General features: G+C 35.1%; 2 protein-coding genes across 10 annotated transcripts in view; one reads left to right on the top strand and one right to left on the bottom strand.

The window, feature by feature from the left end:
* Positions 1 to 8665, bottom strand: part of LOC110030854 (alpha-glucan water dikinase, chloroplastic) — a 132960-nt gene extending 124295 nt beyond the window's left edge. For all 3 annotated transcript variants that reach the window (XM_020733796.1, XM_020733797.1, XM_020733798.1), the window contains exons 1-7: positions 8527 to 8665; positions 6823 to 7122; positions 6206 to 6247; positions 6017 to 6123; positions 5861 to 5939; positions 5395 to 5486; positions 5147 to 5324 (exon numbers count right to left, since the gene is read on the bottom strand). In XM_020733796.1, coding sequence (XP_020589455.1) covers positions 5147 to 5324; positions 5395 to 5486; positions 5861 to 5939; positions 6017 to 6123; positions 6206 to 6247; positions 6823 to 7101 — 777 coding nt within the window. In that variant the 5' untranslated portion in view covers positions 7102 to 7122; positions 8527 to 8665. The remainder of the gene's footprint in view (positions 1 to 5146; positions 5325 to 5394; positions 5487 to 5860; positions 5940 to 6016; positions 6124 to 6205; positions 6248 to 6822; positions 7123 to 8526) is intronic.
* A 5901-nt stretch (positions 8666 to 14566) lies between these two features.
* Positions 14567 to 18041, top strand: part of LOC110030922 — a 50057-nt gene continuing 46582 nt past the window's right edge. For all 7 annotated transcript variants that reach the window (XM_020733915.1, XM_020733911.1, XM_020733912.1 and 4 more), the window contains exon 1: positions 14567 to 14720. In XM_020733915.1, the coding sequence (XP_020589574.1) occupies positions 14627 to 14720 (94 nt within the window). In that variant the 5' untranslated portion in view covers positions 14567 to 14626. The remainder of the gene's footprint in view (positions 14721 to 18041) is intronic.

The following is an 18041-nucleotide window of genomic DNA, read 5'->3' as shown; positions in this document are numbered from 1 at the left end:
GTCACCGAAATATATATATATTAAAATCCCAAGGGCTAATATATTAAAGAGAAAATGATATAGATATATTGTATGAACGGGCATAAAAGTAGGCACCCAACCCACACGGTACAACACACAAAAAAAACCCAAAAAAGGAGAAGGTGCATATAAGATCAAAAAAACCCAAACCATCAAGGCGTCGAAAAAGCTAGGGACAACCCAATTTAATCCTGCCTCTGTCTCCAGTTCTCGGAAGGGAGCCACCTAAAAAATTGGTGAGATGCGTACCATTACCCGAAGTAACCAAAATATCATCCATTAGATTCTTGAGCTCAAATAGATCTTTATTCTTCTTCTTCCTCCTGAAATTGTAAACATGTCATTCCTTATCCAAAGATTGACCTTGCTCATTCGGATGAGGTGGTAGAGTTGTGATAGAAGGATTGTCAACCGTTGTACCCACAATAGGTTCTAGTGTATGTGAAGTAAGAGTTGTAGCCTCTACACAGGATACTTCTTGAAAATAGGGAGTTGCAAAGTTCTTTTGGTTATCAATTCAAACACTATCCTTCGTAGGCATGGATCCTTCAATATTGTTCTCAATAGGGTTTGAAGGTGTAGGTTGCCCAGCAGAGTCATCCAGCATCACATCAATCGCAGAAATGGAAACATTATTGTTAGGGGGGTCCAAAGGGACAATTAAATTAGACACCAAATTATGTCTTATGGTAGTTTCTTCCACAGGTGGAGCAGATAAGTCCAAAGCAGTAGGGTTAGACCCATCCTTATTCACTTGAACTTTAGATTTCAAATTATCAAATTAGGATGGAGTTTGTGTAGGATGGAGTTTGTGGCATTTATCAAGGTTATGCCCAAACATCTTACAATGGCTACAATAAGGAGGTCTATGTTCCATGACGATTTATTGTCAATATCCATTATAAGTTGTGTCCAGTCATACTTCAATAATATCAGGTAAAATAATATCTCTTTCCACAAGTAATATCGCCACAGAAGGTCTGGTTAGATTGAAAGTGGGTAAATTTAGCTTCATAGGGTCACCAAGTAAGGCCCTAATAGACTAGAGAACCTGATGATTAAAAAAATGCAGCTTGAGACAAAGTAGACTGAATCATACCGATACAGTGGGAGATTCATGATTTGGGTCGAAATCAGGAGACAACTTGAGTAACTTCATTGACGTTCCTGCAATATTAAGATATTTTTTGGAGAAAATTCGGGGTATAGTCTTCAGTCACAGTTAATTGAATCAACACATGCTCCCATCAATGAGTCTCATTTTTCACTTGCCTACTAATTTGAGTCATCAAAACTCTTTCTGATAACTTCTATATGTGGGTGTCATCACTGAAATTTTTCAATAAGAGCGAACTAGAATTTCTCAATCATGGTTGAAATTTTTAAGTCAGAGAAAAAGAGTTGTTTTCTCACATTTCATACTTGCCTTCTTAACAAAAGGGCAATCGTCTGTACCATCACGATAGTCCTTATAGCTTGAGGGAAAGATAACCGCCGACCTATCTGAGGATTACCCACTCGTGGGCAAAGAAGGTTTTTCCAGTTCCAACCGAAGAAGGAAGTATCATCATAGCACGGAAAACTACCTGCTAGAAGATCCCAATATAATCGCGACGAGGTGCGAAAGAATGCGAAGCTATCGGCATCTCTTGCTGCAAAGTCCCGAAATCTCGGAAGCAGGGAGAGGTGAACGTGCAGAGATATGCAGCTGTCGACGTCGAAACAGTAGAGAGGAAGAAACGGCGGGGGGGGGGAGCCACTGTCGGCGTCGAAACAGACGAAAAGCGGTAATGATGTGAGCCAACGAAGCGGGGGAAGTGAGAAGCGGAAGTGGAGAGACGACGAAACAGAGAAAAGGTGCGAGCCCTCTCCTTCGAGCGACTGAATCATGGGCGACGGAAATCGCCATTCAAAACCCTAGCAGAATATATATATAAAGTTGAAAGCGGCTAGCCCGTTAATAAATTAATGGAGTTGGGAATCTCGAAGAATCAATACTGAAGTGATGTTATTTTTTGCCTTTTTGAATGGGATAATTGACCGACGCAAGGAATGATGATGAAAAATATATAAAATAATATAATAAATAAGGGGACTGAGCGTTTCAATCGAACCACTACCAGTATGGCAGTTTCAAGGTTAAACCAGTGGTATAGGTCGGTTCCAGTCTGTTCAATGAAGGGGCAATTCTTAGTCCGCCCAAAACCGAACCACTGACAAGTTCACGATCGAACAGATTGAACTGGCTGGTTCGATCTGATTTTTTAAACAATGCTTGTAATCACTTTAAAACATTTGAAATTTTTAACTTGTAAAATAAAATAAAATACATCTCATTTCAATTTTAAAATAATTTGAAAATTTGAGCATATAAATAGGCTCTTAGGATTTTAAAAATATTAAAGTCTCAACCTTTTGAGATTTAGGCTCTTTTGGCTTTAAAATATTTTAAAATTTAGGCTTTTGAATTTAGACTCTTTAGATTTTAAAACAATTCAAACTTAAAAATTTTGAAATTTTTAAACTCTCGTCACCGAATTCAGAACGTGTTTGCTAGCGAACAGGAGGCAGCCCTTTTTAAAGCCCAAAATGAAATTTTGTGTCATTCAAAAGTCATAAAATTGCATATATTTTAAGTTTGGAATGATCTCAAAGTTAAATGCACTACTTCATATAAGTATTCCTAAGACTTATATGAATAATAAGCTGGATATTTTGGACCTACAAATGCTTTAGAATACTAAAAAAAATAGTCAATTATGCACAATTTCAATAATTGACATGTATTTCTTGAAGTAAATTTCACATCAAAGTCTTAGTTTAAAAGATCATACAAACCTTTAAAGTTTACAAAATCTCTTAAGTTATACAAAAATATAAAGTCAAATACATGCATGTTCTCCAACGAATATATTGGATGCTCAAATACTAAGTTTCAGAATATTGTGCGGGCTAAACAGGTTGTCTTGTCTATATAATAGGGTTGTAATTCTCACGTAACTAGCATGGTCCTCCTCCTCACAAGAACTGGAGTTGACAAGTTTAAGTTTAATAACATTCAAATTCTAAAGATAAAAATTTATAAGTTCAAATCACCTAGTTTGATCCTCCTACTTGTAAGGATGGGAATCGACAGAACTTATACTCTAAATAAAAATATGTCAAATTATAAGTCTGTTTGTGCTTCAGCTAATGTATTGAATGCTCAAATACTAGGTTCGAGAATGTTTTGCAGGCTAATCGGGTTGTCTTGTCTATAGAATAGGTTTGTAAGTTTCACCCAACTATGATGATCCTCCTCACAAGAACTGGAGTTTACGAGTCTAGTAATTTTGAAATTGATGCCAAAATCTTGAAATAAGAATTTACATGTCCAAACTATCTAGTCCGATCTTCATTATCGTAAGGACGGGATCCGACAGAACTCGTATATTAAAAGTCTAATTTAACAAAACTAAATTTCCCCTCTTCGAATATAAAAGTTTTAAATGGTCATGTTGATCTAAGATTTCAACAGGATGGGTGACAAATTTCTGACTAACTTCAGCTCTAAATGAGTTAATGTCATATTAAAAGTATTATTATATTCATAATCAAAGCAATCGCATGCTAGTAAGGAAGTAGCTCGAGTCTTACGTCCGCATGGTTTCGTTGCTAAATGGCACCACAAAATAGCGGTTATGAGCATAGCCCTCTGACCGAGTGATTGTCGTCAAATTGCACTATTATATTACAGTCACAGTTGTAGCTCGTATGTTCCATAATAGCTTTCTACCATTTGAATTGTGAATATAATGGTACAATTGATTGGCACAAAGTCTTCTATTAGTTAAAGTTAACTAAAATTTATCCCCTTAGACAAACATCAACCGCGGATCTACAAGGATTTCTTGGACAACGCAGCTCATAACTGCTGATAAGAATACTTCTTTCAAGTTAGGTCAACAATCTTCTCTGACTAAGTAAATCAGGGATCACAATGACCCAGGATTACGAAAACATGGGATCTTGATCTGGTTTCGTCGTCATTTCCCATAATCCGCTTTAAACTCCAAGTGATAAATTTTACAACTTAAATTCTATGTTTGCTACTATTGCAAGTTAAATATTGAATTCTTAATGATTAGTCTTAATCGAAAATATTGTCACGTTACCGGGAGGGGTAAATAACCATAGGGGTTTGCGTCTATGAGAAACTCGAACCTTATATCAAAAAGTCCTCGAAACATGAGGGCTAAATCTCTAAGTAGTGTCTTACCCACAATCCAATCTGCCTTTTGAAATTTATTCGACCTTCCAAAATTCTCTCAGATAAAATAAAATAAATGCAGAGAGTTCATGAGAAGGCGTTAGAATTTTTAGAGCCCGCAGTATTCAGTAAACTTGAAGGGGAATTATATATAATTTTTTTTTAGAGGCTTTTTGCTTGGTTTATGTTATTTCAAGATTTTTCTCTATGTTTTCTCTATTGGAGTGTTTTATCATTTGATTTTTCTCGAGTATTGTATTTGTAACATGATTGCATCAAGTGGTGATCTCTCCCAAAAGTCTAAAGGCTTCCTCCCTTTCCGAATTCGCTGCCACGTGTAGTTTTCAAGCAGCAAGCTGTTGTTTCTCAGTGAACAACTCACTGTCCAACCGCCGTCCATGCCGGATTTCAGCCGCCCGCACTTGTCCCACCTTCATTACACATCCTACAACTTACCTAATCCTTTTTAGTGTTCTCCCAAGCCGTCCAGAAATCCTAGAATGGCGTGAGCATTGATTTATAAGTTTCTACCATTTTCATTGCATACACTTTTTGCACTTACACTTGATATTAAAGATACATAAATGTCTGCGAGGTAATTTTTATGAAGCTATTCAAATCATCATTCTGCTCTCGCATCAACCAACACTCTCACTTGTACAATCCTATCATTAATCTCTACTACCACATCATTGAAAATTGGACAAATTTACAAAAACTTTCAAGTATGGAAATTAGCACCCCAATTCCCCACTGTTGTGCGGTGCCATAAACCCTAACACAGAATCCTATGAAAGAAGGCTCAAATCCAAATAAGAAAAACAATTACTCGATATCAACGCATACTTTAATAACAAAATATAGTAAAAGACTGGCCTTTTCCTGCTCTGGTGTGTAATTCTGTCTGCCCTTTTTCTCCCATCTAAGATATGCATAAATTTCCACGAGGTCCTCTGGAATTGTAACATTAATAGTTTCCGCAATGGAAGCGCCTAAAATTTGTGGGCTATTTCCAGAGAGCTGAATATGGAAGTTATGGCCATCATTTTTAAACCTGTATAACCAGAAATGCTTAAACAAAACATCATTGTAGAAATGAAAAATTGACTAAGCCCATCTCATACCATTTGTTCTGTGCCTCATCAAGTATAAGAAACTCAATAGCTTGTACTTCTGGGTCATCAATCTCTAATTTAATTAAGGAACTGGAACCAGACTGTACATAACCATAATCAGCACTAGTGAAAAGGAAATTGTTCTCATTAAATTTAACGGAAATTTGCATTCATCCACACAATCCTTATGTATTTACATATCTAACACCCTAACTTTGATAGTTAACACCTTGGTGGCATAAACCTATGCATTAGAAGGTGCATTTTACTTCTATAAATTTACTGATAGTGGTATTTTTAATGTAATGTTAAAAAATTGAGTGATATGCATATAAATATGAATACAATGGTGTTAGATATGTAAATACATAAGAATTGTGTGGTAAGTTAATAATATTAACTATCTAAAAGGAGAGGGGTCTTTATAGTGATATCAGAGTAATTGATCATTGAACCTGTTTCAAAAAATGCTTACCTTAACAAATGGAGTTCTAAGAGCTTCATTTTTATAAACTTTTGTTCTGTCTGGACGACGTGAAGGAAGAGACCAATCCCTAGAAATATAAGAAAAATATATTAAAATGGAAAAGCAAATGAATGATAAACTATACTTATTGTGGATGGCATATACTTATTCCTAGTGCGAACTGCACCCCAATGAAGAACTAGGGATTCACCCCCATTGGTAATTTGGAAATCAATTTGCAAAAGAGAGTCTGACTTAGAAGACAAAACAATCTAAACAATAAATGATGGAAAAGTTAGTGCAGATCAATATTTTGAATTTACATTTTTACATATACAATGATTAAATAAAAACCTGCAGCTCAGAATTTCCATCCAATTTGAACTTGCCTCGAAGCTGCAAAAAAGAAAGCATTATCAAATAGTGATAGAACACAAATCTTAATGCAATCATAGTATTAGCCTGCGCTGCTATGTTATAGCTTGTTTAGCAAAAACTACAGTTTGCGATAATATGAGAATAATAGTGATACAGCACAATTTTTTCAACCGCATGGTAGTTGTGCAGCCATTTGATTAGGATGAAAACTAGTTCGAATTGGCAAAAGATATCATAAGGTCAAGGGGTCATTAAAAATAACTTTGGATAAGATTCCGAACAAAAAAACATTTTTTCCGAATCTTTTATTTAGCGGAAGTTTAATCTTCTTTGATGGAAAACCCAAAAAAATTCCCTTAATTTGTTCTAAATAAAAATATTAAAGTTGCCAAAATTAGAAATCCATAAAAATCTGAAAAGGAATATAAGATTTCATGAGAAATAAGATTCACTCAACATAATGAAAACTAATGTTTAAATCACATTAAAGGACACAATAATAAAGAATGGAAGAACATCAGATACTAAGGTTATGCATATGTATCTTATCATCTAAGAAAAACAGTAAAGAAAAAAGTGAAGGAAATTATAACCTTTGGAAAAGAATCAGTGGCCAGTACAGCATGGGGAACCATATAAGCAACCCTACGCATTTTCTGTTGGAATTTTGCTTTCCAATCTCTCAAACTGTTGTCAAGAAATCTGGTGGAGAATCGGAGTCTCTGCTTATGTAAAAATGCTCGGTCATTTTTCAAGTAAGAGGAGATTTTGCATGGCAGACTTGACGATATCAGTAGACGAGTATCGCTCGGATTTTCCAGCACAAACGATCTACATAGGTTCTGCTGAACTGCTCCTAAAGTATTGCTCATGTTCTTCAAATAATTAACCGGCTAGATAAGTAAAAACCAAAAAAAGTGTTAAAAATTCATCATCAGATGAAGAATCCTCATCATGAAGCAATTTTTTATATTCATAAGCTCAATTGACAAGACACAGTAGGTTATATTTCCTTCTCAAAATCATATACATTAATGGGCTTTTACATAAGTACTCTATGAATTTATATATCTAACACCTAAATTATGCTTTTTACATCTATACTATAAAAATCTTTCATATCACGTCAAAAATGCCACCATTTTAACTATTAAAAAGTTAAATACAGCTTTAAGTTAAATACAGCTACAGCTTTTCATGCATAGGTAAGGTGATATGTGTGTAAAAATTGAAGTTTAGGTGCTAGATTTGTAAATGCAAAGGAAATGAGCAGCATGTATGGGAATCTTTCATACATAAATCATCAAGCCTTGGAGATTTTGGTGAGAAAATCAAAACAAGCAGAGCATCATTCATATAGACGAAAAAACCATAACATAATCAACTCATTCAGGTAATTGATTGCAAGCTTGATGAACGGGAAATGTGAGACAAAAGCAGTAAATGCCACGAAAAAATGCATAATCTTCATATATTGAATTTACTAAATCCTGCCAAAACCAGGATTAGCAAATCTGGGATATGAGACAAAACTGAGAGGGTTGAGAAGAAAGTGGATTTACTAAATCCAATATTTAAAATTTGGTTCTGTCGCCCAGATTTAAGTTAAATTCGTTACCAAACAGTCCCAGAAATTCCTAGGATTCACCAACAGCAACATGAATGGTTGACAGGCTTAATCAAGAACATCATCATCACTAGCCTCCTCCAAATTATCTAGGGTTAGCTTTAGGAATCATCATTCAAAATCCTTAAACCTTAAATTAATCTATGCATCCTATTGGCGCATTTTCTACCCTTCACCGTAAATCCCAAGCAGCATGAGTTTATTTTCCACTATATTAACGTCAACACTACTCTGTGTCACTCTAACATATAATCCAAGTAATTGAAATATATAATCACAGAGAAACTAAAAAGAATTTGATCTAATTCTAATTCCTAAGCTGCAAAAGCTTCAATTCAATCCAATCAACAAGAAAAAAAACCTGAGCCTAAATATGAACATAAGCATAGATTCAAAGAAAAATTAGAAGAAATCAGCAACTCCATGTCTCCATATTTCTCCCCGTTCACACTCAAACTTCTCAAATGCCATAATGAACTCATTAAACTAAACAATCGCGGGATCAAAACAAATAAAAAGAATGATGCATCGATCAATTGGAAACAACAAAAATTAAGCAAAGTATGTTTCGTTTGCAGTCTTATCAGAAAAATGTTCTCACAGCGGATTGATGGAAATGAAATCGAACACGAATCGTCTGTTAGTTAAAAAAACTGGTTCCGTTCTTCACCTTAACGATTTATCACCAAATCTACGAAGCTAAAGCTGAAACTGAAGGGCAGAAGCCGAGCACCAGATCCTCCAGCTCCTCACTGACTTCAACTAAGAAAATCTGGTGGAGGCTGGAAAGCGAAAAACAAGGAGCGTCAGATTAAGAAAATATATTACATTTATTTTTAGATTAATTTTTCTTGGACGACTGGGATTATATTATCCTAAAATTATTTGGCATATTTCTTTCTGCTATAAAATACAATTTTTTTTGGAAAATTAAATTTTTCTTTAAATTTAGAACGTTGGAAATTTATTTTAAGATAAATAGAACACAATTAAAATAAACTTAGAAAAATGGTTGTGAACCAACCTTTTAGGTTTAGCCATGTTGAGCTCCTTTGAAACTGATTGGTGTTCAAAATTACTCGTGAATAGCGTATTCTTGTTTGGCTTGACGTACATGTTCTTGTTTATGATCGGCTTATGTTTCGTTCTAAACTGCTTTGTTTGAATTAATTAAAAAATAGATGTAAAAGTTTAGGGTTGAATATGTCTTGTTTTTATGCAATTGAATGTGCATAACCATATAACCATGCAAACTTTTATGATCTTGCTGAATCCATAATTGTCTTGCGAGTCACTCCTAATAATCGAAGCAGTTGAGACATTGAGGGAGACAGAAATAATAATAACATATGTAGACTTATCCAATAAGGGCAAACTAGAGTATCATCGGGCTCTTTGACCTATTTTTTATTTAAAAAATAACAGTTACATTAAAAAGGAAATATAGTTCTCCCTACATTTGAAAATACAAGAAAGAGGTCCCCATTTTTTCATGTCATGAGCTCACTATTTATAAGTGAAATATGGACTAAGTAAAAAATTACATGATTCCCTTACTTTAATATGGAAGTTGTATGGTATTATATTATTTTTATTAATACTCCAATTTAATATGAGAATTACAAGTCTTTATGTTATTTTTATAGTCTATGTTTTAATAGGGAATCACATCTCTTTATGATCTCTTTTTATAGACATAACAAATTTTTTATAAATTTGTATCATCTATCTTTTTGTATTGAAGTTTAGATTGCTCAAGATTCATGCATATCGTTCTTATTTGTACATATTAAATTCCCTAAATTTTTGGCTAATTGATAGCAACAGTTGTGATAAGACAAGAAAAAATTTTAAAGCAAAAAAATATGAATGCATGAATCACTGATTATACTCTCCGTTTAAGAGCTCTGGGCGCTCTGTTATTGCATCTTTTGCGCTATCTTGTTGGCTCAAAAGTATTTTTATCTAAATCGACTCTTTGGTAGTGTTGTGTTGAGATATTCGCTTACATTGATTAGGTTACCTATGTTGACTGGTGACCGAGCTCTTGGGGAAATCATCAATTGTAATGTCATTTAGCTCGAGTCGTAGTCTTTGCTTATTCCATTTGCTATTTTGGGTCGTTGGTTGCTCGTTCAGCACAGAGTTTTTTCATTTGCTCACCCTTAGAGGCGAGTCTTTTGTTTGCTTGTCCTGAAGGGAGAATCTTTTGTTTGCTCTTCCAACAGGGGATTTTTTTTCCTTTCCCCAAAGGGGAGTTTTTTTTTACTTGGCCCAGAGGGGAGTCATTCATTTGCTCGTCTCAGGTTTTTTTTATTCACGCCCAAGAGGGGAGTTTTTGTTTGCTCGCTCTAGAGGGGATATTTTTTTTGCTCCCCCCAAATGGGAGTCTTTTGTTTGCTAACCTCGAAGCGGAGTCATTTGTTTGCTCATACTAGATAAGATTTTTTTTGTTTGTTCGCCCGAGAAGGGAAATTTTTGTTTGTTTCCCCAAAGGGGAATCTTTTATCATTAACGTCTTATTCACTCAATCGAAACTGGGTTCTTCGACTGTTAGTTGAACCTCAAACAATGTTAATGAAATTTATATCATAGCATAAGATAAATTGTAAAACAACACTCCCTTTATTTGTTGTATGAGGTGTCAATTGCTCAAAAAGGTACGGTCGATCGACTTGTTTTGATCGTCTGGAGTCGGCCATCGGCTTTGCAATACTCACCTCCTAGCTAAAACCTCTAGGAAAGCGGCGAAAACAGTGTTTTCGGCCCCATATTTGTTGTTGTTTGGACTCCTTAACATGGTTCCTATTATGAGTGTTTCTAAGATGTATTTCCTCTCGTTGGTGCACTTCCCATCTTGTTGGTAGCATGTACTAAACTCACCTTACATTTTATGATATTGAATCCATTTTTTTCTTGTGGGACATGCCCGATGATCGAAGCAGTGTGGACATTGAGGGAGAAAAAGAAAAAGACAAAAAAAAGAAGAAAGAAATAAAATAACACGTATGTACTTACCCTGTAAATACAGGTCGAGGGTATCCCGGGGCATTGAGAAGGAGAGATTTCTCGCAGGGCTCCCTATTTGTAGAGTGTGAGGAACCGAGTATAAAATTACATGTTTGCCTCCACTTTACTAAATGAATTAGAAGTTTCATTGTATTTTATTAATGTCTCACTTTAAGATGAGAGTTTCAAATCTCTATGGGGTTTTTTTTTAATCAAATCGATTTTTTTCCACCATTTCATCACTTATATTTTTATCTAGACCGTTGGATTGTCTCGAGATTCAAGTAAACTATTTTTTGATATACATATTTAAACACACAATATATATATATATTTATATATATAATGTTGGAATTTTCTTAACTCGAGTAAAAACAAGTCGAACACATGAGGGAACAAATGATTTTTGGTGTTCTATTTGTTTATAATTTGAGTTTAAAAAATATATTCTTGTTCTACTTACCTAAATAGCTATTTGAAAATGAGCTATTTCCTGGAAATGTGAGCCCAAAAGTCCATATACGTATTCGCACACACAATCTCACGGTGGGAGATTACACTCTCAATCACTATATCACGGGAGAGTGCGCAACAACAAGTTACCAACGAGTCTGATATGAGTTATTTGAGACAACTAGCTTTTTCTTTTTTGTGATCCTACTTGGAAATCATTTTTCCTAGGAGAAATTACGCCATAATACCAAAAATATATAAAAAATATTGTTGTTAACGTTCACACATGTAATGATACTAGTTGCTTCTCCTCGTGGTGCATGTTTGTTGAAAAATTATCTCACCTGGCATCATTTGAAAGTAGAAACTTTGTGTTTGTTGATTAGATAATTCACGTGATGGCCTTGGGAGCTCTAGCTGCTACGTGATGAGTGTGAAGCAAATGACAATAATTATTTTAAAGATATTTTTGAAATTGTGATGGAAAAAATAATTATTTTAAAAATTGTGAGATAAGTATTATGAAATTTATTATGCATTGGAAAATGTATCAATTTTGGCCCCGACTCCCGAGGAGATCTATAGGTCTGAAAGGAAGAAAGTGGCGCAAACGAGGGCTTGCTTATGGAAGATGAGGTATTATTTTTTCCAATCCGATGCAGTTGCCCGTTCAAAGACAAAAGGCCAACTGGATGCAGTCGTCCAAGATCAAGCTGAAGTCTGACCGAACCAGAAGAAAGATATAGCCAAATGATATAATTAAAACACGACAAATAAGTATTCCAGCCCGAACACTACAAAAAAGCTGACATAATGTCGTAACTTATCTTCTAGTGGATCTGACTCGAGGAAATACTATGTTGTTCAATATCACCAGTCATTCCACTGAAACCACCAAGACTCTTCATCAAGTATCCAGAATTGTCAATATAACATAATTTTATAGTTACCCAGGTGAAACCCAAGTATAGTAGAGTATAACTTTTAAACATTGAGTCGCATTTTCTTTTAACGTTAAAATTTCAATTGAAACTCCAGAGTTAAGTCATGGAGCACTCATAGAACTGGTGATCTCTTGGGAAGTTACACTCATGTGGACAAAATCGTGAGGCTATTTAGACAAAGCGAGCAATACCTTGACAAATGAGAGTTTGGGTTATCACAAATGTTATCAAAGCACATCAACAACTGAATTATGAGAACTAAAATCATTTATAATAAATTTCTACGTCATGGGACCCGCCTCTTGAACTAGATGGGGCAAATAAATCGTTGCATGGTGGGAGCCACCTCCGGAATCTCATCTACAAGGCGAATGATTGGCATGCTAGAATTAACGAGGACATCAACTGCTTAAGTGGAAGAGATTGTGAAATCCTTTAAGTAGAATAAAGTTGTACTCTTAAAAATTGAGGTGCATTTTGATGTGACAGTGGAATTTGAATATAAAATTCAAAGTCAAGTTTGCTTGTCATGGAGCACTCATAGGATGAGTGACCTTCTCGGAAGTTTCACCAATGAGGCAAAACTATGAGGCCATTTGGCAAATGCGGACAATAGATTGATGAGCGAGAATTCAGGCAGTCACAATCAATTTGGTTTGTTGATAAGTGAACTACCTTTTCGGGTCATGATAATTCACCTTATACATGATTATCTAGTCTCGCTCTGTCGACATGAGATCCTCACCAAGGACCAAGAGTCTGCAGCTACACAAGATCAATTAATTGGCAAAAACACTATAGAATATAGACGTCGGTCAGGTGTCGATGGTCTGGTTGTGATGATAACTTGATAATAGGGTCTAATATGGCATCAACAGTTTAAAAATGGTGGCAGCTCGATGATAGTGATGGTGGTGGTGGCTCAACCTTTGTCGGTTTGTGGTGGCAGCAACCAGGTAGGTTTGTTCAGTGGGGGCAATGTTGATATTTAGGTAGCTATGGTCTGATGATAGTGGTGGTGGTGGTAATGGGCGGGCAACAGTAGCCTAGTGATGGTGACAGTGGTATGGTCACAATCACTCGACCATGGTGTTGTGATGGTGGCTATCAGTTGGCATTTTTTCGATGGTGGCAGCGAAGTTGACTGTTGGGTGGTGGCAGTTTGGAAGTGATCGAAAGCGGTGGTTCGATATAGCGCCCTAGAAATATTGGTCTGCGGGCAGCAGTGATGATTGATTGCGGTGGTTCGACATACTGCAACAATGGTCCAACAAGGAGACTGCTCAACGATGGGGTTGTGACAATGATCAGACAACAGTAGCTCTACAACGACTACAAAGGTCTCGCATCATTGGTCCAATGACAGTGACTACTGTCAGTGGTGGTTCAACTATAGCCGTGGCTCGACAACAATGATCTGATGATGATGATGGAGGTCAAGTTCTTGAGAGCTTGGAGCTCCCTTCAGTTTTCTTCTCAAGGTTCAAGTATTTTTTCATAAAGAGTGTGAGGTCTATTTATAAATTGGTGAGTAGAATCCTCCATAGTTACTTATTGAATTCATACCACTCTACTAGAGGACTCAAAGCACTTTTATTAGATTATATTTTATGAGTATTTAAACGTTTTATTGGTGTCAGAATTAAGTGATATTGACTCGTTGAATTCATCCGCTGAGACGCTCAATTTGATAATCAACTCATCAGATTTGCAGATTATTGATCCTCTAAAGTATATTTCAAGACTTATCTTTATGCTTTAAGTGCATGATCTGAGCTAACTTGAAACTCAAATCATATCATTTTTAATGTCATTTGGTTTCTCTCATTGAGACATTTCATTTAATCATAAATTAGGGTATAGACACTTCCAAATTTTATTGATACTTTTAGTTTAAATGTGTGTCAAGACTCGTGCATATTAATATAAATTTTTTGAGAGACTTATCAAATGCTCCAACAAGGCTCAAACATGATTTTAACATAATTAAAATAATCTTGAGGTTTGATTATAAATTGAGTAAGATTCAAAAATGATTTGATCAAGGTCATGAAAATGCTCAAGCATGGTTTGAGCAAAATTAGAGCAAGATTATAATATTCTTACAAGATTTAAATACATCATAATGAAACAACATTTATCATTTAAAATTTTTACATTTGCTTACCATAAAAGAAGCCATAGATTGGCTAAGTTTATGACTAAAAGACTAAGATTTTACGTTTAGCCTTTGTTTAGCCTTTGGGAGTTCATTCCGTATATATATATATATATATATATAGTAGTGAAAGTAATCCGAATTTTTTACCACTATCTCGGTTACAGTTCTGAAGAAACGCGGACGGGGGTGGAAGAAGAAGCGGAATGACTAGCATACGAAGGCTTTTATCTCCTATAAAAACTTCTGCATTCTCGATTTCTCTCCTTTCTCCCCCCTTTTCTGTTTTAAGAAATCCCTGTAAGTTTATCCCAGTCGGCTCACCATTATCTCACTCTCCCTCATAGTTATTTTTTGGTTACTTGTTTAGATTTTTCAGTCAGTGCAAATCATGCGAATTATCGGTCTTCCAATCTTTTCTTGAAGATTAATATGCCCTTGCTGTTATGTCCCTTAGGTTCTTGAATCGAACTAGAATTTTGGGAACCCTATTTCGGTATAATTCTCTTGTTGATTTGGGTGGCGCTGCTGCTTCTTTAGATTTTTTCCATTAGTTATTGTGGCTGAAAAGTTCATGATTACTTCAAGCAGTGTTCTGTTGGAATCTTTATTGTTGGGTTTGATGGTGCTTTGAGTGCTTTGATTTAGGAGCATCTGGTGCTTTGATTTAGGAGCATCAAGAGGCACTGTATGCGTTTCAGATTTATACATGTCTAGAATAATCTTGAGATTGTCAGGCTATTGATTTTATCTTGTATTTAGGTTTTAAGTAGAAAGAGAGACTTATGCAGGTATTTCTTAGCAATCTTGATTTGATTATCAACATTGCTTGAAACTTAAGGCAGATGATGATGATTTTCAATCCAAATCTCCATTTGTTTTGTAAATTATGATCCTTTTTTTAATTCATAAAATTAATCTGATTAATTTCAGGGCAACTCTGGGTTCAAATGGGACACATAATCAAATTTAAACACTTTTGAAGATTATTTTAGAACCATCTGAATTCAAATTTCAACAATAATTTTCTAAAGTATTTAAATTTTGTGAGTGGGATAGAGCTTTTTGTGAGACTGGTACTCAGCAGTTTTTTGTAACTTTTGTAAACCTTTGTTATTTTAATGCAAAATGCAGGCCTTGAAGAATTGGGCAAACTAGGCCTGTTTGATTTATTTCGTTTCTCAATTAGCTGGCTGAGAGATTCCCTCAATTTGTTTTAGGTGTTTGACTTTGGATTGTGAAGAGGTGCTCTGGATAACACAATTTGTTAGGGAAAATTTAAGAAATCATAACTCCTTAAGCCATCATGACCTTTACATGACACAAAATCATTAGCCATTTTTGTTGGGTTGCTCTTTGAAAGAATAATATATTGCCTTAAAAACAAAGGAGTTTTGTCACTGTTTTTTAGTTGCTCATGACTTGAAATTTTTTCCCTAAATTTGCAGGTATCACCACCATCTTAGACCGAAAGGAAAATTTTATAAGACAGTGGTGAGACCTGCAATGCTTTATGGCGCTGAATGTTGGCCTTTAAAAGAGAAGCATAATACTAAGTTAAGTGTTGCCGAGATGAGAATGATTAGATGGATGAGTGGTTTTACACTTAGAGACAAAATGTGAAATGAATATATCCGTGATGGGGTTGGTGTAGCTCCCGTGACAGACAAAATTAGATAAAGTCGTCTTAGATGGTTTGGTCACATTAAGCGTCAACCATCTGATGATTTGATTAGGATAGTAAATGTTTTAGATTCGACTTATGTTAAGAAATGAATATATCCGTGATGGGGTTGGTGTAGCTCCCGTGACAGACAAAATTAGATAAAGTCGTCTTAGATGGTTTGGTCACATTAAGCGTCAACCATCTGATGATTTGATTAGGATAGTAAATGTTTTAGATTCGACTTATGTTAAGAAAGACATAGGTAGACCTAGGAAGACTTGGGGCTTATTATATAAAAAATGATCTTAATTTATTAGTATTAAATGAAAATATGACACTAAATAGGACACAATGAAGAAAAAAGATTCATGTAGCCGACCCCACGTAGTGGGATTAAGGCTTTGTTGTTGTTGTTGTTGTATTGTGGCTTCCATTAGTCTCTAATTTGCAAACCATTATTGATGTTGGATTATTCTTCTCAGGATGAGGAAATTCTTACATAGATAATAACCGATTGTCAGCACAATAATGGAATTATGTCCCATATCTTCTCATTTTGGGGATGAGTGGACTTTAAGGTTTTGTTCTGTCAACCTTGCCATGCTCATGATGTCAAGACGTTTTATGAGTTATCTTTCAATTGCCGATCAAATATATTACCAATGATGAACCATTGCCAATAATCATTGTTGGTGGTCAGTTTGACCTTGAAGCTCGAATTACTAGTCTGGAGTTGACAATTTTATTGAAAATCTAAAAAATAAAAGTCTTCATAGATTCACAATTAGTAATTAATCAAATTACTGGAACATACAAGATCTTCAAACGAAAGCTCCATCAATATTACTAGTACACCATGAAGTTGCTTGAACAAATATCAAATGTCATATTGTACTGAATACCCCATGATAGCAACACCACACTAAACCGACCCATTGGGCCATCATAAGATCCTTTGATCACTTTCTGAAGTGAGGATATAATTATTTGGGTCATCTGATTCAAGGTGTATATTTGGTTGGCCTTTTTTTACACACTCTTAATGTAATCTTACTTAGAGAAAATTTTATTTGTAGGAGAATTCTACAGCTTTAATCAACCATCTATGTTATTTTACCATTTTTCTCTTTTATTTCCTTGGATGTTGATCATATTTGCTAGCAAGCGAAGGGCGGCTTGGATTACCTTGTTGCGCTTGATGAACAATGATTGCAATCATTCGTTGTTTGCCTAATATGTAAATTCATCGATTTTGATGTCACTCACCATATAGTGCTCATTGTCTATCAACACTGAAGTATATCTTCAGTTGATGTTAATATTACTCTCCATTCATAATCTACATCCAATAGTGACCGATAGCAATATTTGTCAGTCTCCGGGTCTTGACTCCAATTATTGTTTATTTCCAATGTAGCCATTAGCTACCTGCACTAAAGTTAGCTCCATTTCTTGGAATGTAATCCCAACTTTTTTAAGGGCAGATTATTGTAATCAAGTACTCGTGGTAATGAAACTATCCTTAACTAAGCTAAGTTCAATAGTTTTTCTTTGCCAAGTTTTCCATGTTAAAATTCATTACTTAATATGCATGCGATCCTCTTTTTTTTTTTAATCTGTAAGGTGTAAACCTCAAGTTTTGCTTCCACATAATTTCTAACATATAATAGTTTAACTTCAACTATTTAGGAAACAATATCCCATCTTTTCCTAGTTGACAGATCATCCACAACACCAACACTTTTCATGGAGAATATGGTATTTTAGACAAATCGTCAGCAACTCCAACTAAGTCGGTTTGGTCCAGGCTTTTCCCAAGATAACTGGGTCTGCCAGTTGTTTAGGGCCTCTATTTACTTTCTTTAATTAGGTTCGAAGTTGGTTGGTGGCTCTATTATATTTGTTTGCTTGGGACTATTTGGACAATTTGTTTATGTTTTATTGCATGTTTTTTT

This window comes from Phalaenopsis equestris, unplaced genomic scaffold, assembly GCF_001263595.1.
Source record: "Phalaenopsis equestris unplaced genomic scaffold, ASM126359v1 Scaffold000761, whole genome shotgun sequence".
NCBI lineage: Eukaryota > Viridiplantae > Streptophyta > Magnoliopsida > Asparagales > Orchidaceae > Phalaenopsis > Phalaenopsis equestris.
Note: the sequence above shows the minus strand (reverse complement) of the source record. Positions and strands in the feature narration are given on the sequence as shown.